At 50.0% G+C, this 25,790-nt stretch overlaps 5 protein-coding genes across 5 annotated transcripts; 2 read left to right on the top strand and 3 right to left on the bottom strand.

The window, feature by feature from the left end:
* Positions 1–633: 633 nt before the first annotated feature.
* Positions 634–3,501, bottom strand: N7532_005577 (cullin family protein; the record flags this gene model as incomplete). Its single annotated transcript, XM_056618071.1, has 5 exons — positions 634–694; positions 750–1,110; positions 1,173–1,601; positions 1,663–2,737; positions 2,791–3,501. The coding sequence occupies 5 exons, from the start codon at positions 3,499–3,501 to the stop codon at positions 634–636; spliced, it is 2,637 nt and encodes an 878-aa protein (XP_056474230.1).
* An 863-nt stretch (positions 3,502–4,364) lies between these two features.
* N7532_005576 (nuclear pore complex Nup192/Nup205 family protein) lies at positions 4,365–9,526 on the bottom strand (the record flags this gene model as incomplete). Its single annotated transcript, XM_056618070.1, has 3 exons — positions 4,365–4,660; positions 4,716–4,871; positions 4,933–9,526. The coding sequence occupies 3 exons, from the start codon at positions 9,524–9,526 to the stop codon at positions 4,365–4,367; spliced, it is 5,046 nt and encodes a 1,681-aa protein (XP_056474229.1).
* A 451-nt stretch (positions 9,527–9,977) lies between these two features.
* Positions 9,978–19,064, top strand: atmA (DNA-binding protein kinase TEL1; the record flags this gene model as incomplete). The annotated part of the gene is made up of 6 exons (XM_056618069.1): positions 9,978–10,056; positions 10,189–11,605; positions 11,654–12,006; positions 12,091–17,954; positions 18,028–18,988; positions 19,045–19,064. 6 exons carry the CDS (start codon positions 9,978–9,980, stop codon positions 19,062–19,064), a joined length of 8,694 nt encoding a protein of 2,897 aa, XP_056474228.1.
* A 398-nt stretch (positions 19,065–19,462) lies between these two features.
* N7532_005574 (uncharacterized protein) lies at positions 19,463–20,160 on the bottom strand (the record flags this gene model as incomplete). The annotated part of the gene is made up of 2 exons (XM_056618068.1): positions 19,463–19,671; positions 19,740–20,160. The coding sequence occupies 2 exons, from the start codon at positions 20,158–20,160 to the stop codon at positions 19,463–19,465; spliced, it is 630 nt and encodes a 209-aa protein (XP_056474227.1).
* Positions 20,161–20,725: 565 nt separating this feature from the next.
* On the top strand, positions 20,726–24,232 carry N7532_005573 (DNA-directed DNA polymerase gamma MIP1; the record flags this gene model as incomplete). The annotated part of the gene is made up of 4 exons (XM_056618067.1): positions 20,726–20,912; positions 20,976–21,666; positions 21,717–22,222; positions 22,278–24,232. 4 exons carry the CDS (start codon positions 20,726–20,728, stop codon positions 24,230–24,232), a joined length of 3,339 nt encoding a protein of 1,112 aa, XP_056474226.1.
* Between the last annotated feature and the right edge of the window lie 1,558 nt (positions 24,233–25,790).

Below are 25,790 nucleotides of genomic sequence, written 5' to 3'. Positions count from 1 at the left end.
TTACTGCAGTGCCTGGACCGTGGCGGCATCAGGAGGCCAAAAAAAAAGTCCTCGCCGGTCGTCCTCGAGCCCTTTGGGAGTCCCGCGCCGTCAGATCGGGTGGGGACCCCGTCATCCCGCAAACTGAGCTGGGTACGTACAGCAATTGAAACCCCGGGTTGCGGGTGCTTGTTAGGGACCTCTCAATCAACAACGCTCTCAAAGATTAGTACCTTAATCCCTGCCGAGAAGTCCTGTACTGTTCCGATCATTAGTACTTCACCGGGAATCGATCCCCCGACCAACGGCGGTTGATTTTCCGCATCGGCAGTGACCGAGCTTCCCAAGCTGGGATCGGAGCTACTCCGACTCGCTCCAGACTAGACTTGAATAGTCGAGATAGGGTGAAAGGATCCCCTGAGGACGGTCTTACAAGCATCGAAGAACATGCATATTGAAGAAGATCAATTGAATTGGTCATAAAACTATCGATGCGTCCAGTACAAAGCACAGGGCCTGAGCGAGTACCACATTATCGCTGTTGCACGGTACCAGTACCAGGAAGAACGCTTGCCTCAAGATTCGAAGAAATAATCATAGGGGTCCGAGATCGTGGTCAGTGTGCTGCCTTGATCGTAGAGAGAGTCCCCATCTTTATGCGACATAGTTGTACGTATTGTTGTCGCCGCGTTCCATGTAGTCCTTCTCGATCAATCTGTACCAAGTTAGCATCCATCATAGAACAAGGAAGGGCAAGGTCCAGCACCTACTTTTCGATATTGGCTTTGATCTCTGCGGGCTGCAGCATGCCTCGGCTGCGCGTAGCCTCCGTCACCTCGACGATCAGTTCCTGATGCTTGATTGTCTTGCGGCTCTTCATGATTCGCACAATGGCCGCCTGCGATTCGAATTGTCGGTCGGCTGCCACCCGCTCGTGTGTCGACTTGTTCTCTTCCTTGGTCTCCTTCAGCTGGATTTGATTGATCTTGATACGCATCTTGACATCGGTGAATTCCGCATTGTATGAGAAGGTATCTGTCTTGTTCACATCCTTGCCCTTGGGGGATTTCGAAAGAACGCGGTACTTGGCGCAGGCCAGGGACTGCAGCGTTCGCTGCAACTCGGGGTCCGCTATAGGGGAAATTCAGTAAGCGGTGCTTCGACGCAATTCAATCAACTTTCTGAGCACTTACAAAGTCCTGTGGCTTCCTGGATTGCCGCATATCCCAAAGTTTCACCATCAGACAGGTCGTTGAACAGAACCAGCACAGTGGCTTGGAATGAACTGACCACCAACTCCTTGGCTCCCTTAGGGAAATGAGCTCGCAGCTGACAGTGCGCCAACTGATGCTTCCAGTTGAGCTTACGGCCTGTGTGCTTGCTGTAGTAGAATGTTTCAAAGTCGCCGATCGACGCGGCCACGCTCGGCGGAATCCGGACCGGGACGTCGGGGTATGAAGGCCACGATGCAGCGGAGAGTACATTAACGTCGAGATCCACTGGGGCACGATCTTTGCGGCTACGCTCTCGCTGAAGGTTCTTGTATGCGTTCATCTCGTCACGCGCCACTTCCATGTCTTTGAACATGGACTCAAGGTTGTGTGTGAAGTTGGGTCCGCACTCTATGGTAATGCATTGTTAAAATAGAACGCATTGTCAAAGGCCAGAATGCAGTTAACTTACCTTTCTTCAACCGAATGAGCATACTCTTCTCGGCCTCGTTACTGGCACTTCGGCCCATCAAAAGGCGTCGGGCGAGGTCATTTTTGTAAAACGCCTCGAAGACGGCCTTTCCTTGTACGAATCGGAACAGATCCAAGGCCTGGTCAAGCTGTCGGTCGACCTCGGCATCTTCGTCAGCCATCGTCGCGCCTTGTTGACTGGATGGCATTTTCCATCCACCCTTGAGTAAACGGTCGACATGTTTTGCGATCATCTCGCCCGTCTTTGGATTGTCGGTGCCGCCCGTGGCGTCACTCTTCTTCCCCAGGTTCATAAACTTTCCGAAGCATTGACGAAGTGTATCCAGGAGTTCACTGTTCTGATCGAAGGAGTTGGCCCAGGTCTCGTCTAGCTGGCGTTTAAACTCCAACAACCGACTGACCATCTCCGCCTCCTTTCCTTCATCGAAGACGATGCTGGATCCTTCTTCAACGATGAATACACCAAAAGCCGCACTAAGCTTGGCACTAAGATCTCGTCGATACAGAAGGTCGTACAACTGTTTCAAAGCTCTGCTGTTTTTCGATCTCAACAGACCAAGAATTTCCGTTCGATCGAGCAGAACATCCTCGTGTTCGAGAACCAGAATCTCGTCGAGTAAATCAGACAGCTTCTGTTTGGTGCTCCGGTTGAGAGAAAACAGATTGCATCGCTCCACTTCACGTTCGATCAAGTGGTGACTGTTATCGACATATGAAGCTAGATACGATCGTGATTCTCGTTCAGCCCATGAAGAGACAAATTTCTGTGTTTTAGCGATGAACAATGGCTCGAATTCGCTGTTGTAAACATCCAGACTGTGAAACAAGTTGATTCCATCCCGAAGAAGAGTGGAATCAGCGACAACGGCAGTTTCGGCGCCTCGGTCAGCTGCGATAAGATTGCAAGCACCTTGCGTGATCCTAGGTTTTAGACTCGGATCGGCAAAGATGTGAGTGTAGAATAGGATGTGACCCATTTCTTGGATAACCGGAAAGTCTTTGGAATGTAGAAGGAATGATTGATCAAGATAGTAGAAGATCCATCGTACCGTGATCTAGAACAGTTAGTACGACGCTGGTGATCAGGTTACAGGGTCGCTCAACATACGAGTCTCGAATGCCAAGTTGACCATGCCTCGATCACTGCGCGCAGTGTATCAACATCCGTTCCGCCACCCGCTCCTTTCACAAGATTTTCACGTAGTGTGCCAGACACATATTCTTTGCATCGGTCAACCACCTTCTTGGCTAGCAAGGCCGCCCGCTCGTGTCGGCAGATGTTCTCGGCGCCCTTGTAAAGCTCCTCCAGAGATACCTCCGGCTTCCTGCCCTCAAAGATTGCCGTCAAAGCTGCGTTGAGCTGGGTCCATGTCTTCTCGAAATAAGGCTCATGGCTCGCCCGAGGCCCGGTGCGGAGGTTCTTAACGACCAGCTTCTTGGCACCTCCATGAGGACTGAAGGTAGTCTGACGATTGTTCGGAGGAATCGCATGTGGTTTAACGGATGGCGCCCCGTTTGAGCTCGCGTTGGCTCGAAGAAAGGCCGCGCTGTTCTTGGGCGGGGAACCGGCGAAGTTGTACATCTTGTTCGGCGAAACCGGATGCGATGAAGTCGAGCGTGCGGGGGAGACGGAGAAACGGGAGCGCTTAGACGACGGAGGGCGTGATTGGGAATGGTCGTGCGAGTTGTTTGAGAGGAGCTCAGAGATGGTCCTTTGCGACTGCGGCTGCGTTGGCTCTCCTTGATCAGGAGGCTTCCTCTTGCCGGTCGATGTGCGCTTACCGCTCCTCTGGTCGATATCGCTCGAGTTCCACTGCATCTACCCGGTTCAGTCCGACTCTATGGAAGAGCTCTTAGCTGGGGGGTGGGTTGAGGTGAAGGATCGAGCATGTCCAGCGCGCAGACCTGGGCGGAGTGGAGCGGAGTCGGGTGTTGTTGAGGGGAATTGACGTCCTGGCTCCTTGCGACCAAGCTGGGCTCCGCACGACGATAAGATACGGAGCTTGGGTCGTTGCAGTATTCCAGTCTGAGGTATTTCCAGACCAACAATAGTTGATGTGTGGCCTTCAGGATTCAGCACTAAGGACAGAAATCGACGACAATACATATAAAACAAAAAGATTCTTCTCGCATTTCTACCAGTACGATACCTATCGACGTGGTTTCTGCCGAGTGCCACAATAACCTTAGACACCACCGATTTTGTATCCGAATCTGTGATGCGATGGCTACATTCTACTGACTCTTGTGAGACATTCAGCATACGAATCTGAGGCACACATACTAGGTAGATGCTAGTAGAATTGTGCTTTGTGATTGCGAGAAAATGTCACCATCACATCTACCTACCGATGCTGGTCATCTACCCATTAGGTACAGCACCGTAGTCAACCACGGGAAGGATCTCGAGCAATGTCACTAAGAAGATGAAAGGAACAAGCTTATGTGGAAATGCATTTCAAATATGATCATAACTCCAGAATCGCTCAGCTTCAAAAGTCAGGGAACCCACACTCCGTTCATTGTGATATGGTACACGCCATGCTTGTCCGTTTCCCACCACAATCCTCAGGAAACGAAATATTCTCGATCCATCATGAGAACGACATCATAAGTGGATTAGTCTGTCGCGCTTCTTGATCCTCGAACTAAAAAGATGGTCATTTTCGCACTTATAAAGTCTTACCAATGTTCATAACCACTTACCTCCAAATACTCAGTGGCAGTCACGAGAGCCATGAAGGACTTGACCAATTCACAAAGAGCTTCGTGATGACCAGCGTCCCCGCTTCCACCGATCTTTGCAAATCGCTTGAAAATACCCACCATGCAAGATCGGTTCTCGGCGATGAAGACACGAGTTTGTACCTTGATTTGTTCGTTGTGCACGCCTCGAGAAAAGACGGCAGACACAATAACGCGGACCAGGGACAAGAGAAGGTCGTAGTACTTGCGGAGTGAATCAGGGTCATCAATATCTAGTGGAAGTTAGTAAGGTATGTTGGGAGAAGAGCCTGTGCACGTGGGACTTACCAATGCCAATATCGGGATCAGCAGCAAACAGCTGAGATTCGCGAACAGAATCGAAAAGGCCTGATTTGAGAACGGAAATGGCACCATTCTTGGTTTGAGCAAACTGTTGAAGAAGTGCCAGCAGTGATTCGTAATATTCCAGCAAGGCAGGGGTATCTGAATGAACAAGTTAGAGGAATGAAGACGGAGAGAAGGGGCAAAGGATTTGGAAGCTCACCGGCTGCCTGAGCGTTCCGCAACTCAAGGGAGATTGACTGGATCGCGTCCATAAAGAGACTCAGATAGTTCGACTGTGAGACAACTTCGGCCAGAGAGCACTCTGTCTGGTTGTCCAAAGATGCGAGACAATTCAACAGTAGAAGAGCCGCCGCACGAGAAGTCTCATCACCAGTATAAGCATCATCGCAGATGACTTCAACAAGACCTGGCCCTGCTGCTCTAACGACTTGCTGGCTGTGACGTCTAAGGCTGTCGTGTGCCGAGTCGGGCGACGTGATGCGGGTGAGGTACTGTGCAGCTATACTGTAAAGCACCTCCCGCAAGTTGGCGTTACCCGAGGCCAAAAGGATTCCTCGCGCCGAGACTTGGAAAAGCTGGAGGAGCTTCTCGTCGATTATGTCTCCGCTTTGAGAAGCAGGGCCGGCGGCAATATCGGAAGCAAGCCTGCTGATAAGTGTCTCGGCCAATCGCGCCAGCTCGATAGCCTCCGGAGAATCTCCCTCAATGGCGACCTCGAGCTTGGGAAGGACTAATTGAATGGCGTGCAGAACAAATGTCGGCCTATTTGCTTCGTCGATGATGGAGCAAGAAACGATCGTGGTGATAAGCTCAGTCCAGGACCGCAGGGCGAGGTGGCGGTTCTGTTGAAGTTGACGGCTCTGATTTCTCGCAAGAACGACTAATTTCAGTGCCTCTGCCTCCATTTGGAACTGTTCCTCTTCATTGGGACGAGGGGCGTTTGCACCGAAGACATGCTCTTTGTGGGCTTGAATCAGTTGATCCAGCTCGGCGACATTGTACATAGTCGACGTTTCCTCTTGTTTAGTCCACACTTCGGATACAACCTTGGCAAGCATAGGCAGTTGAGGGGCCTCGAAGTGACGACTGACGTCTATATCCGCGAAGTCAAACAAGTCAAATACGGACAGATTATTGACTGTTTGACCATCGTCGAGAACGGAGGATCCGAGCAAGGTCGCGATAATATCGGCTTGGAGCGTCGGTGATCCGATCTTGGCCGCTGAGCGGATTTCGGTTGCAGCATACGCAAAGAGATGGCTGCGGTATAGCAGGAACTCTGTCAAGGCCGAAGTACCATGGGTAACCCAGAATTGATCGGAGGCTATGGGATAGCCATCCCAGAGAGTATTAGGGCCAATAATAGGCTGGGTGGCAAACATGTTTGCTAAAAACCTGTGAACCCGCAGTTCGCCGAGGGTGAAGTAACTGGCAATCCTTGAGGACCAGAGATGCTTCAAGACCTCAAAGGCCATGCGCTTGAGATGAATTGTCCACGACATGATGCTGTCCTCCATATTGTCTGGATAAACCTGCAGAAAACCAATGATGGCGTGCAGCAAAGACATCCGATTGGCGAACAAGCCCTCCGATGGCACGTCAAGAACATTGCTAATAGAACTGAACCCGAGAAGGAGATGAGCAACAGTAGGCCGATCCGTGATCATGCTCAGGCAGCTGTTCAAGAGGGCCAGCAAGCTTTCCCGAATGACATAACCGGCAGCTTCAGAGCCATGTTCCAACTCTCTTGGGTCTGGGTCCATCATGGAAACAAGAGAGCGAGAGACGCTGTCGACGTCTACTTCGCTAGCTAGTACCTCAACAATCTTATTCGAAGATTGCCACTTTGTAAGTTCTGGTGAAGACATTCTGTTTAGCTTACGGGAACTCGTAAACTTCTCCAGCAAAGCCAACGAAGTGACAGTGAGTTGCTGGTGCCCAGTACCACAATAAAGGCAGAGTGCGGGTACCAGTGTCAAATTATTCAGGACGCTGTCCTCAAACGAGGCAAGTGAAGAATTGGCAACGTTTGCCTTATTACCCGTGACATGGGACCTGAGCAAAGGCTTCACGATGTTGAAATAGGTGGACTGAAGGTCAACAATCAGGTTCATTACCTCAACGCTGCGGAGCAAGGACAGAACCAGGACCGAGTCAGAAGACATGCGGGCGACTTCGGAAATGTCTTGCTGACTGGTCGAGAACAAGACTTTGAGCACGTCCTCATTGAAAAGCCATTCCATAACACGAGTAAATGGATGCAAACGAACATAGTCGACAAGTGTAGTTGCTCCAATCGCAGAAAGAGTCGGTTGACTGAAGACGGTCACAAATTCTTCGTTGAAGGTTCTCAGGCTCGACAAAATGAATTCCAGGCAATTGTAGTTGAGCAAACGCGATTGGTATTCCTTGACATCCTGGGGCTTGCGGGTCAGGGCGTGTCCCAGAACAAAGTCGATGTAAGGCTCAATCCCAGCCATGCGATACGTAGACCCCAGATTGTCAGTGAAAGAGAGCGGAAGGTATTTTTCAGTCGAGTTGGCGGGGGCAATCAGTGAGTTGAGAAGCATGACGAACGCATTCGTCTGATCGAAGCTCTCGCCAATCTTCTGCAAAGATTGCTGCTGATTCGAGGCGGAGGTTTCAGAAGTAGCGGGGACCTTGCCGATGGCTGATGCAGCTAACGACCCAGCTGACAACCAGTTGTCGATAGAATTCCACATAGATTCGCCGTACACGGTGCTTTTGTCGACCATCAAAGCAGAGAGTGCTGTGAAAGTGGTTGCCCTCAAGTGAGTTGGAATCGGTCCGCTGCAGAGGTGCAGAAGGGTTTCGACAACTTTGAATGTTTGGTTTTGCAGCATCCAGTCTCGAACAGCCGCGCTGTTTTTGCACAAGTGCCCCATCAGTCGTAGGTAGCAGGTGAGCATGACCGGGCTCTCAGGCTCGTTCATATCAACAGGGTCTGGCTTGCGTGCACGCAAGTGCTGGGTGTTGCCACTAGAAGGTTTCTCATTAACCCGAGTGGCATAAAGATGTAACTCGGCGAACATCTGCGTCCAGTTCATGGTAGAAGACCGCTTGAGTTTGGAACCCATGAATTTGTCTTCCTCAGACAAAAATCTATGTGCGGCTAAGGCGTTTTCTTCACCCTCGGAGATAGCGCAAAGCATCTCACAAAAGGCACTCACACGGGGCACTGTCTGACGCTTGGAAGCCCATTGGAGAAAGCCGTACATGTTGCTATCGGGATCACTCCAGAATTCCTGGGCGGCTTCTTCGCGGTGCTCGAAAGCAAAGGAAATGACCATAAGCAACGATTCAAGGTGGGTTCGTGCCTCTACCAAACCACGGTGAAGGCTGGAGCTCAAACCTTCCCTAAGGGCCGTGAGCTGATCCAGTCTCTGGCTATCTTCCTCTGACTTAAGCTTTCGGATCGCGTCCGGCATATTTGCGATGCACGACTCGACAAAGCCTTGGAAGCTTTCCATCAACAGCTCTTTCATGAAACTGCTGCAAAGATCGGATTCGGGGAGGGCAATGTCGCTTTCTCGCAGAAGCAATGCAACCAGCTCGCTGCGAGCTGGATCAGCCCACTCCTCACTGTTGACATTAGAGCAGATTGCGAGCAGGAAATCGAGAGCCCCTTCGTCAAGACTGGTGAGAAACTGCTTTTGCCACTGCTTCGACTCAGCCTCGATATCGACTCCGGATGTCTGCGCGCTTGGACTGTCATCATAGTACCATCCGCTGTAGACTGACAGCCACAGCGCAGTGATGGCAGCGTGAAAGTTGGGCAATTTCCATGTCTGGCCATCCCTGGCTGTTGTGACGGCTGTGTGTAGGCTGCGCGCTTCCTCACGCGGAACACCAGTGTTCTCAGGGGATCCGTAGCGAGAAAAGGACTCAATGGCGACGGGAACGTAGTGGATCAGCAAACCGTCGAAGCGCTCAATCTTCTTCAAAATGTTGACGAGAATGCGAAGATCCTCAGAGCTCAAATATGCCGACTTGAACAGGTAGAAGATAATGGCGCCTAGAGACTCGTGCTGCTGCTGCAAGCTCCGGCGCTGATATTCAATCGCCTCCATGGTATCCGCGTCGCCTTCCTGGCCAACGATCGACGCCTTCTGGACTTGCTCACTTAGCAGCGTTAGCCATTTCTCAATGCTTCCCATGGAATCCATAGCTTTCCGAGCGAACAATGATGCATTGTGCATCGGGGCCCCGTTCTTGATATCCAGGACAAAAGAAACCGTTTCTTGCATCATGACATGGGTCGCTTCATGCTCCACCTCGAAGGACTCGCGGAGAACCAGGCGCAAACATTCTAAGACGAAGTGTCGGCGTTCGTGGAAGCGCATAATCGCTGCAATGAGAGGGGGTCGATCGAGCACTTGGGAGTCTTCCTGGGCAGCGATAAACATCGCCGCAGCCTCCATTTCATCGATGTCCAGGGCATCAGCGAGCGTGAGGGCGCCTTGCTGGAAATCTTGATTGATTGAGTACTCGATATCGGCAACCGTTATCTTTCCTGTATGGTTATGATACCGGTTAGGAGATTTGTATCCGGGCGGAGTGGAAAACTGAGGCGTCCGGCACTCACCTGTCAGGACTTTCTGGCGACTGGCATTGTTTTTGGCGGGCTTGTCTAGGAGTTTTCGGAAGTCCTCGATATGCGACTCCAGTTCAACAACTAGCCGTTCAATGTTGATGAATGAGGATTCCGACACAGCAGAGAGATCCTGATACAGGCCACGCAAGCCTGCCAGGGTATCGTGAAGCTCTGCCATAGCGGCGCGCGGGGTGAGAAAGTTTGGAAGGGCAGCTCAGAGCTCTGTTGCGGAACGCGATCAAAATTCCGGGCGGTGTGCCTGGCCCTCACCAATTACTGGTGGTGTCCACTCCGCAACTTTGCTTTCTCGAATTGAGCGCATACCCCTTTTTAAAAAATCATTGAGTAGTTACGACTGTTACTTGGAAAGTAAGATCCCCAGCTTGAATCAAGAAAATGCCAACTAGACCATAGTATGTAATGCCATGGGTGTGCGCGATTCAATCTAGCAGTAGTCAGCTATCGGAGGGCGGTGACCTCCGCGCCGCCTGCCACTCGGCGCATCAACAATCACCGCGGATTCCCTGGTCGATGCAAAGCCCATCGTAGACTGAAAAGGTTTGCGCGTGGGTGAAAGGATCACCACAGCTGCTAGTGCGGAAGGTCTTCGCCGGTGCTCCTCCGTCACAATGGGGACTCTTCTCATTGACAAAGCTCTCGAGCTGCTAACCTCGGAGAAGCAGAAGGAGCGCTCGGATGGCCTCGCAGGTTGGTTGGCCCGATTTTACGACCGAGCTTGATTCATGGTACTGACTGGCATCGAAGATCTTAAGCATATACTACAGCAATATAGAGGAAGCTCAAGAGTGTAAGTGGTCGACCCCCATTTGTTTCCTTCAGGTGGTGCCTGTAATGCTAATTGCGGCTGGTCTAGTTCGGACCTCAATGACAAGGCCTGTCACAAGATTTTCGAGTCGCTATTCCGATTTGTCGCAGTGGAAAGATTGATTTACAACCGAGCTCAACGGTCGAATTCCCGAAGCCCTTCCACCGCACGTTTGTCCACTTGCGCGTCTGTGCTGCGGACTACAGTTGATATTTTCCTGCGCAATTTGAGGTTTAAAACCGTCCGCGCGATCATTGACCACATAACCGAAACCATATCCGCTCCAGGAGAAGGACTGTGGGAGCCTCTGAGTGTTGATTATACCAAGTGCCTGGCGTCATTGCTTCGCTACGCACCCCACATCGAGCACCTAGGCGATGCTGAATGGGAAAAGCTCATAGATTTCTGCTTGGCAGTCATCAGCAACCAAGATAGTGATGAAAGCCAGCTCAGCATCCGAACCGATGGGCAGCGGTCTGCCCCTGAAGACCTACCCGATGTCAGTGACAGCCGTTCCACACCGTCAAGAATGACACCCGCGCCGGCCTTGAGGGAGAAATACGTGAGTGATAGAAATGTCACCGGAGAGGTTGTAGAGTGTATCCAGCTTTTGGTCACAAGCCCGAATGCTCCAGTCCAAGCCACTGCAGAGAACATCTTGCAGGGACTAGTCGGTTTCGTCAAGTTGTCATCCACGTTGGCAGGCAGTACCCAGCAACTGGCGTTCAGTAGCATCAATGCGCTTGTCTCGAAGGTTTTATTCGACCAGTCAGACCTAGTTCGATCAACCTTGCTAGGTTTGATTCCAGTACTTCGGCGTTTGTGGTCCACGAAGCTGCAAACGGTCAGGGACGAGTTGCTTGTGACTGTGATGTTCTGCGTAATAATCCTTCTCGATGCGGTCCGCAAGGAACCAACCGAGGGGCAACCATCTGAAATGCTAACGCGGTCAATTGAAGGACTGACACATACCCTTTATTCGGAGTACTTGAAACGACCGGAGAAGGAAATGCTTCAGATCGACGAAATCCTCTTGCACAAGGACACTGCGAAAAACGATAGACCGATCTATGGGCCTCGTCTTGGAAATCAACGTTCAGAACAGAGCTGGACACTAGTATGGGCGATTGCGACTCTTGTGATGTTGTCAGAGCGTATCGCCTTTCGTACTTCGGACGATGATGCATCCCAGGAAGGCCCCAGCAAAAGACGACGTTTCAATTCTGGGGTTGATGATATCTTTCGAGATGCGGTATCTGCAACTGGAACTCGGCGAATTTGTGCATTGCAGCTGGTCCCTTTTCTTGAGAATGGACACCTCGAAAATGGGACTAGCTTCGAAAGAAAAGAGGAATTAATTCAGCGGCTCATCCCTAGCATCGTCGATGATAACAGTGCTGCTTCATCATGGACTATGGTGGCATTGGCAAGGTATGTCAAATGGGAGTTGCGTTCACCGCATTGATTAATCTGACCCAGTTATCAAAACAGTTTCACTGGCTGTTCTGCCGCTAAGCTGCCACCACTCAAGAACTCCTGGGTAAAGATTGTGGATCTCACATCTCGTGCAGTGTCTTCGTTTCCCACGTCAAGAGCTGCGTGCAACCTCATGAGCCTGATTCTCGAATCCGATTTGTTGGATTACTCGGTTGTCACAGAATACATTCGTTCAACATTGGCGTCCGCAAGCTTGAATGGTCCCTCTACGCTCTCTGACGCATCCTTAGGCCTATGGGCCTCGATAGCACGACGGAAAACGCAATTGAATCTTGCGTCCGTTCAAAATGCGTCCAAGCAAATTTGCAGCTGGCTGAGAGAGGCTTGGGCTATCGGTATATTTTCCGAGCGCTGTTCTATGATTCCACTCCGCTAATCAAACCCTAGGAACTGTCACGGAACGAATCCAAACTGCACAGATCGCCGGATTCGCACGGCCGTTGAATCTGTTGAATCTTTTTTGGCATGCACCGAAAGACCATTCGAACTGCCACCCAATATTAGGCCGGGCACCACAGGTTCTGTGGCTGGAACCTGGTGTTTCATGAAAGAAAATAGCGAACTTCTGGAATATCTCTTTGGAATCGACGAGGTCGTCCGCAATGCCAATCCATGGAACGGACTGGTGTCGTGGGTTTTGGGCTCATCGAATCGCCAGCACACTGATGATTCAGTGATTCTGGAGCTGTTGCGATCAAAATCCGAATCATTTCTCCAGACATGGCGGGCAATAAGCGAGGACAAATCACTCCATGTCACTCCAGATATCCTGCAAATCTTGACCTCGTTTTGCATCACATCTGCTCTCTTCGTGGCATGTCAGCCAGAGCGCCTTGGATCTCAGGTGCAAGATCTTGACCGGAACTGCCAGGTTCTGTGGAGTGGGCTTATTGAGTGCATGGCAGCATATGGACCGAGATTCATTGTACCATCCCTTGAGATTCTATCACCCCTTCTTCCATCGTCCCTGCCGAATACCAATGATATTTTCTGGAAAGCTCTTTCTCCGCTTATTGCTCCACTTGCAAAGCTTCTTGAAAGGATTCGTCAAGGCCAGGAATCAGCCGCATCGGTTGCCAGTGACGCTATGGACATGGACGATCGACTCACGACCGGTGATGACCAAATATCGACGGACCAAAGTATTCTTTCTCTGAACCGGCAGCAGAGTCCTTTGATCTCAGATGCTTCCACTTTTCAGCGCTGTTTGACTGTTCAAATGTCAGTACTGTTACGAGGTGATACTGAGGACAACTCACCGGAGCAAGCAGCGCTGGTAGACTATCTAAATGGGCTTAACTCAGCGGATATGCTCTCGGCATCGCACTATTTGTCTGGAATCTTCCACGCTTGGTCAAACATGCCGAGAGAACATATTCTACGAATTCTTGAGGATTTCGGAGAGAAGTGTCTATCGTCATATGAAATGGAGCGGTGCGAGGCTTCCAACAGCCTTTGCATTTGTATGATGACTGGGTTTGCTACTTCCTGGGCCAACGACCAAAGTGACACACTCAATGAGTCAGCCATGGATGTTTATAACTGGTTTATCCAGGATCTACTGAGCAAAAAACGAGCCTCGCCAAACATCTATGTTCTCCTGCTCCAGCTTCTTCAGACTGTTCTTGATACGTGGCCCTCCTATGGCAGTGATCAATCCCTGCCGTCGCCACGCACAAGTCTTCTCAAAATCCTTCACGAAGGAGACATCCAAGTCAAGTTCAGTGCTGCCAAGCTGCTCCCTGGTTTATTTGGACGATTCCTTTTCAAGGATCACGACGTCATATTTGACGACGTGTTGGAAAATTTGCCGAGAGATCCAGACTGGCTCGAAGGCATTGCTCTACGCCTCTTTGTGCTGTCTCGCCTGGCTTCAGAATGGCACACTTTGCTACGCAGGAGCATCTATCATATGTTTGAGACTCCAGCTCATGTTCCGCTTTCTCTTGGGTATGCTCAAAAATGCATGAAGTCAACTTCTAATGCACTTGGCCTGAGTGACTCTCGAGAATTGTTCCGCCTCTTCGCATCCCAAATACTGTACACCTGGACCGAGACACAAAGCTTCACCGCAATGCCATTCAGCATATTTGAATACGCGACTCTTGAAGAAATGCTGGCAGACGTCCAGGATGAGATTGTTGGGCAAATGATGATGCGAGGCAGAGAGTCAGAGATACAGGAGTTTGCAGACCTTCTGGAAATTCCACATATCGATCTCATCAAGGCTTCATTCCCCAAGGCAGAAGCATACAGCATTGCACGCGACATTAGCACACCACCGGGGCAAGGAAGCCAACCTAAGGGCGTCGAGGTTCGATTGCGAAAGTTGCTCGGCGCGGAAGGGTTCATCACAGAAATTGAAGCCCAATTCCCACGGGTCATCACTACTTTCTTCAGATCACTTGATCGATTCGACCAAATTGAACGCGCATTTTCAAAACGACCGAAATTTCAGTATGCGTCTGATATCCAAGCGCGTATTGTTGGAAATTGCGCTCCGCAAAGCTCTCTGCCTGCCAACCAGCAGCCGTCCTTCCGAGCCCGATATCTCCTTGACGAGCTTGACTTTCTTTGCAAGTTAGCTGGCTTCGACCTCGAGTCCATGTGGACCCCCACACTCGCGACATTCGTGTGCCGGTCGCTGCTTGAATCAATACACCCTGCCCTTGGTTCTCTTCACAAGTGCTCCGTGATCCGGAAAATCAGAATCCTTGTCTGTTTGTGCGGTTCTATCGTCCTCCAGGATTATCCCTTTGAGATGCTCCTTCACTCTCTTCGGCCATTCATATCTGATATTCACTGTTCCGAGGATGCTTTGGGCATTATGTGGTACCTCCTCGAAGCCGGAAAGCGCTACTTGACAGAAAACCCTGGGTTTACGGCTGGAATTTGCATCACCACATTTGCAACTCTTAGCAGCCTATTCTCATTGAAATCGGGAAAGAATACAGACGAGGGGCAGTTCCGGAGCGTTCTTACAAACGCTGAAAGATTTCACCAATGGCTTTGCGATTTTGTGGAAAAGGAGAACTTTGCAAACTGGAACTTGACTGTGAAGGAGTCGTTCTTCAAAATGTTCAATCTGTCGCTGCAAATATCCCACAGAGAGCAGACATCAGGTTTCAAACTACAAGAGATATTAATGCTTGAGCTTCTCACCGACCGAGGTTCAGCCAATTCCCTCTTGGGAAAGCCGATGTGTGATCTTGCCCTGTCTCTACTGTGTTCTGATTTTGAGCGGTCGCTGGATCCAAAAGGGGCAATTCCCGCGGAGCACCTAGACTCGTCTCACCTAGTTGTCCCACTGTGGCATACACTTCACAAGTTTGACGGAGGGCAAGATTACCGACTGTGGGCCGCCTCGGTCATTGGGCGTTCATTTGCGTCGAACGGGCAAATCGATGATAACCTGCTGAGGGAGCAAGACCTGTCCCTATTTGTGAGGGCTGGCTTGGACGAAGAATCGGTCTTCTGCCACTCCAAAGCTCGGATAATCCAAGCGCTGTGCGACAAATTACAGACACAGGACAACATACAAGCCGGATTGATCGAACACACTTTGCAAACGATTCTGAATAATATCACGACCAACTGTCCTGAAGTTCAGCCCTGCGCCGAGGTTATTCCGGACTCATTGATGAAAGCTCTTCTTTGGAATCCCTACACCTGTCCCGAGATAACACTTTCCTCCCTGGAACTGGAGCGATGCAGCAAAACAGACATAAGTGCGACGGGTCTCACTGTTGCCGAATGGGCCCGAAACATCTCTCTTTTTCTCTCAGGTGCTGTTCTAGACGATCCGGTGATTGGGCCTCTTCGCAAATCTCTCAATGTGATCCCCGATTTGGCTGTCCAGATATTGCCATATATCATTCATGATACCCTGTTGGCGGAACGAGATGTGGAGGGACCTCTAAAACAAGCCATCTCTTCTGCCTTCAGAGAAGTGTTGAGCAGTGTACACGAGAAGACCACGTCGCATGCTCGAGTAGTCATAAACTGCATCCTGTACCTGCGGAACCAACCTTTCCCGGAAGAAGCGACGATAGCCCAACGGGACAAATGGCTTGAGATCGACTTTGCCAAGGCATCATCCGCGGCGCATCTCTGTGGTCTTCAAAAAACTTCTCTTTTATTCCTTGAGATCGAGGCCTCGAGGATCATCGCAGGATCTCGTCGTTCTTCTGTCTCCAGATTCGAACCCCCTGTTGGACTTGTGCATAGCGTATTCAAAAACATTGATGATCCAGACTTGTTCTATGGAATTCAGCAGAGCTCATCGTTGCAGACTGTCATGGAAAGGCTGGAATACGAGGGCTCTGGTTTCAAAAATCTGCTGTTCCAAAGCGCTCAGTATGATAGCGAGATCCAGCTGTTGGATAATGGAAACCCCTTCGGCGTGCTGAAAGCTTTGAACGCTACAAATCTTCAAGGCATTTCCAATACAATGTTGACCGCCTCAGGGACATCAAAGGATACGCAGATTCCTTCCGATAGCTCCTTGAAAGCAGCCATGAGTCTTCAGCAATGGGATATTCCTGTTTCACCCTTAGACTCGTCACCACAAGCAACAATTTTCCGTGCTTTCCAGAGTTTGCACACATCCTCAAGTTTGTCAGAAGTTGTCAACTGCATCGATAACTGTATTTTAACAACCCTGGACGGTGCAATCGAAAACGGTCGATCTGAATTGCAGCTACGTACTGCGATGCGCGCCATGGGAATCTTGGCGGAGATGGGAGACGTTATTCAATCACCCTCCCCTGAGGACATGCAACGGGAATGGGACAAAATTATTGACCGCAGCAGCTGGCTCAAGACTGAAAGTTATAATGAAGTCGGAGAGATCTTGAGCTGGCATGAGGGGCTTTCCTCGTCAATCAGAAAACAGGAGCTTCTAAGGTCAAAGCAGAACTTGAGTCTGGAGGATTCTCGCCTGATGGAAGCAAAAGTATTCCGTCAGTCGTTGGAAGTTACCCGAAGTCACGGCATTTCACAGGCGTCCCTGAAGTCCGCTATCAGCCTCTCCAAACTCTCTGTGCCTTGTGGTGAATTGGGTATGAATATTGAAGGAGCCGCAACGTTCGATCTTGCAAACGTCCTCTGGGATCAAGGAGAAATGACAGCCTCGATTCGCATGCTTCAGCAACTCAAAGGCCAAGGAGATCTTAACAAACAAGCGATTCCACTCAGCCGTGCTGAGTTGCTTGTAACTCTCGGCCATCATGTCGCCGAGGCTCGATTGGAGAAGCCCGAATTAATCCTCCAGGAGTACTTGTATCCGGCAGTCAAAGAGCTGAAAGGAGCCTCGGAGGGAGAAGCGGCTGGACGAGTGTATCACGGATTTGCGACATTCTGTGATGAGCAACTGCTGAATCCTGATGTACTGGAGGACTTTAAGAGGGTGAAACAACTTCGAGATCGCAAAGAGAAGGAACTTCTTGGCCTCGAAGAAATGATTAAAACGTCACAGGGCCGTGAAAAAGAGTCTTTGAAAGCATTCTCCAAGAATACAAAACGATGGTTCGATCTCGATGACCGGGAATACCAACGTTTGTTGCGAAGCCAGGAAGCCTTTCTGCAACAGTGTCTTGAAAATTACCTGCTCGCACTAAGGGAGAGCGACATATACAACAATGACGCTCTGCGATTCTGTGCGCTCTGGCTCGATAAATCGGATAGCAAAACAGCTAATACCGCCGTCTCTCGATATGTTAATGATGTCCCCAGCTGGAAGTTTGCAGCGCTTATGAACCAGCTCTCTTCCCGTCTTCTTGATGTGACAGATGATTTTCAATCGCTTCTCACGGAGCTTGTGTTTAGAATTTGTGCAGAGCATCCATTTCACGGGATGTATCAAATCTTTGCTAGCAGCAAGTCAAAGGGAGGAAAAGATAAATCCTCTCACTCTCGTTTCCGCGCTGCAAACAAGCTCGTGGATCGCCTGAAGAACGACAAGAGTGTTGGCTCTACCTGGGTCGCTGTCCACAATATGAACATCACTTATGTGCGCTTCGCCGTCGATCAGCCCGACGGCAAGTACAAGAGTGGAGCCAAAATCCGTTTGGATAAACTGGCTACGGGGAAGCGTCTTGAGCAAGATGTAACCACGTACAGGCTGCCACCACCTACCATGAAAATCGATATTCGACCCGACCGTGACTACAGCAATGTGCCTTCAACTGCTACTTTCCTTCCCGAATTCACAATTGCGTCAGGCGTCAGTGCACCAAAGATTGTGACAGCCGTCGCAACTGATGGTGTCCGTTATAAGCAGCTGGTATGTTATTACTCGATCACTTATAATAATCCATTACACCACGTCATTTGAATTCAGTCTAACAGGATTGTAGTACAAGGGTGGAAATGATGATCTTCGCCAAGATGCCATCATGGAGCAAGTGTTTGAGCAAGTCAGCAGTTTGCTCAAAGATCACCAGCCAACTCGCCATCGAAACCTGGGCATTCGAACTTACAAGGTCCTCCCGTTGACGCTTAATGCCGGCATTATTGAATTCGTTCCAAACACCGTCCCATTAGGTGACTTCCTGATGCCTGCCCACCAGCGGTATTTCCCCAAGGACATGAAGCCAAACGCTTGTCGGAAGCAAATTGCGGAGGTGCAGACCAAGTCGTTTGAACAGCGAGTGAGGACATATCGCCAAGTGACAGAAAGCTTCCACCCGGTTATGAAATACTTCTTCATGGAGAGGTTCAATAATCCAGATGACTGGTTCAGCAGGCGACTTTCCTACACAAGAAGTACGGCGGCGATTTCAATTCTCGGACATGTACTTGGACTCGGCGATCGACATGGTCATAACATTCTCCTGGACGAGAAGACTGGAGAGGTTGTGCACATTGATCTGGGTGTTGCATTTGAACAAGGTCGCATTCTCCCCATTCCTGAAGTGGTCCCTTTCCGCCTGACCAGAGACCTTGTTGACGGCTTCGGAATCACCAAGACTGAAGGCGTCTTCAGACGATGCTGTGAATTTACTCTGGAGGCTCTCCGAAAAGAGTCTTACAGCATAATGACAATTCTGGACGTTCTCCGCTACGATCCACTCTACAGCTGGACTGTCTCTCCTCTGCGCATGAAGAAGATGCAGGATAACCAAGAAGGCAACGATGGGCCGCCTGTTCTTTCTGAGACTACTACGGAAAAGCCCTCAGAGAATGAGCCCAGTGAGGCTGATCGAGCCTTGAAAGTTGTAGCCAAGAAGTTAGGCAAGACATTGAGTGTCACTGCCACTGTCAACGAGCTCATTCAACAGGCTACGGATGAGAAAAATCTTGCTGTTCTCTATTGCGGTATGTCATCCTGCAATTTTCTTTTAGATACCAATCAGAAAACTGACACTTTCCAGGTTGGGCTGCCTATGCTTAGCATTTCGGGGCGTTTTGATATTGCGATTCTTTATTTGATTATGATGATGATTTCGTGTACATCCGTGGTGTGTGTTGCAAGTCCATAATTTCAATACCGTATCCTTGTCCTATATGTTTGGACTCGCGGAAATCCGAGAATCTGGCGCTCATTTGAATATCAAAATTTTCACCTTTACAATAACATAGCGTTTCATTCAGCAGGTTCATACTAATTTGAGCTCAAATTTGGTATGGCTGATAAAATCTCCTTCCAAGGTCCGACCACTCATGTGATGCATAGAAAATGATAAAATTCTGGGTATGCCAGACTTAGCGATTCAGTATTATACACAGGCCAAGCGCCAATAAAATGCTTCATGCCGCCACGCTTGACGGGAAATATAAATAGGTGCAATATCAGGTTTGGGCCAGCGGTACTATGCTCCGTTTCTTGGTCGTTAACTTCAGCATCAAAGGAATGAGACTTCTGCGAGGCCCCGTCTTTTCATTCCTTGTGATTGATTTTCGACAGACGGGGCATGTTCCTTTATTTTTTGACGAATCTTGGTTTCTGGCATCCGCGGTCGCCAAACACTCGAGGATACAACGGTGACAGAAAAGATGGCCTGCATCATAAATACTTGTAAGTTTCAACATATCAGAGTTGAAGGGCTATTGAGACTTGAAAACATACCGCATGCAGTGCTTGTTGCATCTTCTGGTGTGTCCATGCATATCGGACACTTATAAGCGCCCAATAAAGAGCGGGCCTTCGTCTCCTCGTCATGACTGCCAGTTTGTTGAGACTTGACGGCATCTTCCCTTTGTTTAGATAATGACTTCGCAAGCTCCGACGAGCTGTCAACCTCGGTCAAATCAATCGCATCGATGGGCTCTTCTCTTCGCCGCCGAGATGATGGCCCTGGTGACTGGGGATCATCGTTCTCACGGCGTCTTTTCAATCTCCGTGGCCGTGTTGATTCCCCCCAAATAGGACTTGTCTGACGCTCTGGGGATACCGATATGGGATGGATGGATGTGGTTGAGGAGAAGGGAGGATGGGGACGGGGCAACGACGCTGAGGTGAGATCGACGATTGAAGCCCTGCGGCTCATATTCGAACCGTGTTTCGAGGGCGAGGGCGAGATCTCGGTAGATTGATACTGTACGGCTCTTCAAAACGAGAGTAACAAAGGTGACCAGTACACCAAAGTCGTCCTGGACCGCTGGAAATCGGGGGACAGTGCCAGACGGAATGAGGCGCCGAAGATGATCGCAGCGGGAGGATCTTTGGGAAGAGCGTTTCGTGAACCTCGTCTAAGGGCTGGAAGCTGTCGTTCATGCAACGATGCGAGAGCGACGAGAAAATATTGACTTACAGAGATGGGACCATTAGGAAGAGAAGTGAATACGGAATCTGCCCAGGTTGGGTGAGCGGTCCCGCTATCGCTGGCTGATAAGGGAGGAGCGACTAAAACAAGAAGGCGGTCGGTGATCGGCGACAGGTTCCTCCGCTCCGGCATGACGCCTCAAGATACCGCGATAGGCAGTGATATCAAAGATATTGCAGTTTGCATCGAAATCCCTCGCTACACGGTCGAAATCCTCAAGTGCAGTCCCGACAAGGCTGCGGTCGCATCCGCTATGACCTGATATACCCGCGATCCTGATAATCATACAATGTTATCTTGGAATTCTTCCTACACTCCTTATTCCAGGGGTGTCGCAAGGTCAGCACGTTTGCGATTGCGACTGCGCCCAGCACTTTTTGTCCATGGCCAGCCATGGCAACGGGTTGTGGGAGAGAGCCAACGGGGCTTTTCAGCAACCGCTCATGACAAAGCTTCACCTAAGCGATCGCTCTCCGGTACGCTGCTTGGGACTACTGCATCTCCCGGTACCAAAAATGTAGATACTGACTTGAACCCAGTCCCCGCTTCTCCTAGATTCAATGAAATCGGAGTCCAACAACTAAGCGATTATGTACACCCTCAAGTCTTTCCGAACCAAAGTCGGGTTCCCGACCCAGAACTCGTTGCCCTATCAAGAGATCATCTGGCAAGACATGACCTTCTGGGTAAATCACAGAAGGGGGCCGAACCAGTGGCATTCGATTTGCCGGAACTCCAAGGAAAGACCTTAGACGAACACTTCTACAAACTGGGGATGGACGCGTCAGAGCCTTATTTGTCTTACGCCAAATCGTATGCAGCCGTGACTTGTCCAGATAAACCACGAAAGTGGGCGAAGCGCAGCGGGTGGACCAAATACTATCCGGATGGATCTTCAGAACCGGTTGATGCGCCAAATGAATCGAATCTTACTTTTGACACCGAAGTCATGTACAAGGAGCATCCTTTCGCGGTCATGGCTTGCGCCACTAGCCCAACGGCATGGTACGCCTGGATCTCTCCCTGGCTATTGGGCGAATCGACCGAAACGGCACACCTTATTCCCCTTGGAGACCCATCTCAACCTCGGATCGTCGTTGGTCACAATATTGGTTATGACCGCGCCCGAGTTCTGGAAGAATACGACCTGAAACAATCCAAGAACTTTTTCCTTGACACAATGTCCCTTCATGTGGCCGTCAATGGCATGTGCTCGCAACAAAGACCGACGTGGATGCGACATAAAAAAACACAAAGGACCTCAGGGACAAAATTGCAAGCGAGCATAATTCTGTGGAGTTGGCATCGTTGCTCGAAAACAACATGTTGAGGGAAGAGGAGGAAGAGCTGTGGGTCGGTCGAAGCTCCGTCAACTCGTTGAGAGATGTCGCCAAGTTTCATTGTGATGTAACCATCGACAAGGCACAGCGAGACTTTTTTGGCGAACTCGATAGAGAGACCCTCTTGACTAAGCTGGAAGAGCTCCTTGACTACTGCGCCGCCGACGTTTCCATCACTCATCGCGTTTATCGGAAGGTTTTCCCGAATTTTCTTGAAACATGTCCTCACCCCGTGAGCTTTGGTGCTCTCCGACACCTGTCCTCGGTCATCCTCCCCGTTAACCAAACCTGGGAGGAGTATATTACCAATGCTGAAAAAACATATCATAAGCGGCTTGATGATGTTCAGCGGAAACTGGTTGAATTGTGCAATGAGGCCTTGAAAGTCAAAGATCAAGCGGACCTTTATGAAAACGACCCCTGGCTGCGCCAGCTGGACTGGACTGGTCAGGAGATCAAGATGGTGAAGGGCAAAAAAAGGAGACCCTCCGCGCCCCGCAGCACGACAGAAGAAACCAGGGATGCCAAAATGGTACAAGGACCTTTTTCCAACAAGTAACGCCGATATAAATCTCACTGTTCGGACTCGGATCGCGCCAATTCTTCTGAAATTGTCGTGGGATGGCTATCCCCTCATCTGGTCCGACAAATACGGGTGGACATTTCGAGTTCCCCACAATCAGGTCAAACAATATGAGAATCAGCCAGTCATTCGGTGCGATATGACCGCCGAAGAGAAGAACGACCAACTTCGAGATGACAGAAAACACGTCTACTTCAAGATCCCCCACAAAGACGGTCCCCAGGCAAGATGCACCAACCCGCTAGGCAAGGGGTACATGGGGTATTTCGAGCGTGGCATTCTCTCGTCACAGTACGAACTTGCAAAGGAAGCCTTGGACATGAATGCTTCATGCTCGTATTGGATCAGTGCTAGAGATCGCATCATGAGTCAAATGGTGGTCTATGAAGATCAAGTGCCCAAGAAGGCTTCTGCCAGCGGCACTCCAGAACATCGCGTGGGATTCATTCTCCCCCAGGTGATCCCCATGGGTACCATCACTCGGCGAGCCGTCGAAAACACCTGGCTCACTGCCAGCAATGCGAAGTCGAATCGCGTTGGATCCGAACTCAAGGCAATGATCAAAGCGCCACCGGGCCACGTCTTTGTCGGCGCCGATGTTGACTCCCAAGAACTGTGGATTGCCAGTCTCGTTGGCGATGCTCCTTTCCAACTACATGGCGGTAACGCAATTGGTTTCATGACTCTCGAGGGATCCAAAGCTGAGGGCACTGACCTGCATTCCCGAAGTGCGTCTATCTTGGGGATTTCACGGAATGACGCCAAAGTGTTCAATTATGGCCGTATCTATGGAGCTGGCGTGAAATTTGCTGCCACCCTTCTTCGCCAGTTCAACCCGTCTCTGACAGAAAGGGAAACACAAGCCACTGCGGCCAACCTCTACAAGGAGACCAAGGGTACGCGGACTTCTCGTCGTGTCCTCAGCGAGACTCCTTTCTGGCGAGGTGGCACTGAGTCCTTTGTGTTCAACAAGCTTGAGGAGTTTGCAGACCAGGAAAGGCCAAGAACCCCAGCTCTCGGTGCTGGAATCACAGAAGCCCTCATGCGACGATTCATCAACAAGGGTAGTTTTATGACTTCTCGCATCAATTGGGCTATTCAATCGTCGGGTGTGGATTATCTCCACCTATTGATCGTCAGCATGGACTTCTTGATTCGGCGCTTCAACATCCAGGCTCGCTTGGCCATCACTGTTCATGATGAGATCCGATACCTGGTGAAAGAGGAAGACAAATACCGCTCAGCTCTGGCCCTTCAAATTGCAAACGTCTGGACTCGCGCCATATTCTCACAGCAAGTTGGCATTGACGATCTTCCGCAGTCATGTGCCTATTTCTCAGCAGTCGATATCGACCACGTACTCCGGAAGGAGGTTGACATGGACTGCATTACACCCTCACATCCCCATAAGATCCCACACGGAGAAACCCTGGATATTACCCAGCTGTTGTCCAAGGACGATGCTGCTTTCCTTGATCCATCCATAGGCCCCATCTCCGCGCCAAACCCTCAGCAATACAACTATACACCCCGGGAGTCGGTCATGTCCACCCTTCAAGCATCGAACGATTTGGCTTTCATCAAAGCTCAGATCACAAAAGATGACAAGGAGCTTCGCGAGATCATCAAAGAGAAGACCCAAGCTACAGCCAATACCTCCAAGCCTTCGACGCCGCCCTCTTATCCAAACAAAACCCGACGGAAAACCGATAACTGGGCTTCTGCACGACCTCAAAGTGCTGTTCTGATGGATGTGGAATCGGGTCTGTACCCCAATTTCCGTGATGCGCCCCGAACTTCGTCTCATGGGAACAAGCCTCAAGTAGGCCTCTACCGTGCTTCCTGGAAACCACGGCCCACCGCTCGAGCATAACTCTTTTACTTCTGCCTCTCTCCTTCCTTTCTTTCCCACCTTCTGTTTCCTTGATGTCTCTTTTTCTTGTACCTTATTTCTTTTTTATATTGCTTGCATCTTCTGACGGATGTATTATGTGGAGTGACCAGGGAACAGCATTGGGACGGCGTCAGTGTGTTTAATTGTGACGTGATAGTGTATAAAAATCATGAAACCTGTGAAATTGCTTTTCTTTCTACGATATAGTACTACAGATGATTCACCGATGCGGTACCGTTCTTATTGCCAACGACGCACTTTCATTGCGCACTGTCCATTCCCTACGACGCCTGAGGCAGAAATGATCGGCACTGGATTTTGCCCCAAATTTGCGGGGAAGCCCCAGCGGCCCGGGGAGAATGACCTTTCCTGTCAACGCCGGCAAAAAAACCCGCCCTCTCAATGCGGGGCAGAATGAATTGTTCGATCGATGGTATATTCGTGCCCATTTCAATTGCTTTCGTCCAGGATCGCCGATATTCGAGGGTTTAACTTATTCGAGTCCTACCTGGATGAATGTAAATCGCTGACTTGATTCGGCTGGCACTGGTGGCAGCAGAGCAAGCACAAATGCCCACCCTGAACGTGGTTCCCTGGTAAGATGCCGCTTTAACCTCTTCTGTCGGAAACAGCGGCTTCTTATACTCAATGACTAATCGTTGGTCTCTCCTTGCCTCATAGTCACAATTGTCGAAGTAAGTACCTTTCAATAGCTCCAATTCTCCCATTAACATCCCCACAGAACGCCATTTGAAATGTGCGTCGATTCTTTTCTCCCGTGGAGAGATCCCCATTGCTGAATTGACAACCTAGGCGATGGACTCAAGCCCTCTTGCTCAAGATGTCGCCGAATGAATATAAAATGCAGCTTCCCAGGTCCGGTGATACGAAACAGTGGGCATAGATTGAAGTTTGCCAACGATCAACCCTGGCTAAGTATAGCTGGAAAGAGTGAGTGATATCCCGCTAACTTAGATATTTCGATTTCCTCTGCCCAGGGGCGAATATGAGCCTCGGAAATAAGTCACTGACCAAATCGACATTACGATCAATTTAGACATTCGCTACGTGGACGAGTCTTTAGATATTGCGCATTTTTAAGGCCATTCTGTGCCCCTGCCAATTTCCGGCTTTCCAACGACAGTTATGGGTCAAACCCCTCTTCCGGGGCTCCGTCGTCAAAAGTCAGCCCGGAGTCGATTCACTCTACGAGCTACGAACCTGCAGAAACAGGTTCTACATATCATGATGTCCCACATCACCCGAATTTCTCTGATAATGCATCACAATATGATACGCCTCCGAGCACATATGATAGCAGCTCAAGTCTGCAAAGTCCGAATCGGGGTATCCAATTTTTTTGGCCCTGGAAGACTTTGCTAGAAGCCTTCTTGATGCGCTATTTTGTCGAGGAACTTGCACAATGGGTACAGCACACCGGTCTGATACGACACCCAATTTTCAGATGATTCACAGAAGGTTGACGAAGGTCGTCCACTGATGTTTCTTTTCAGTTCGATTCTTGCGATGTTACACG

The sequence above is a fragment of the Penicillium argentinense genome (genome assembly GCF_028826775.1).
Source record: "Penicillium argentinense strain IBT 30761 chromosome Unknown utg000005l_segment0_segment0, whole genome shotgun sequence".
Lineage (NCBI taxonomy): Eukaryota > Fungi > Ascomycota > Eurotiomycetes > Eurotiales > Aspergillaceae > Penicillium > Penicillium argentinense.
Note: the sequence above shows the minus strand (reverse complement) of the source record. Positions and strands in the feature narration are given on the sequence as shown.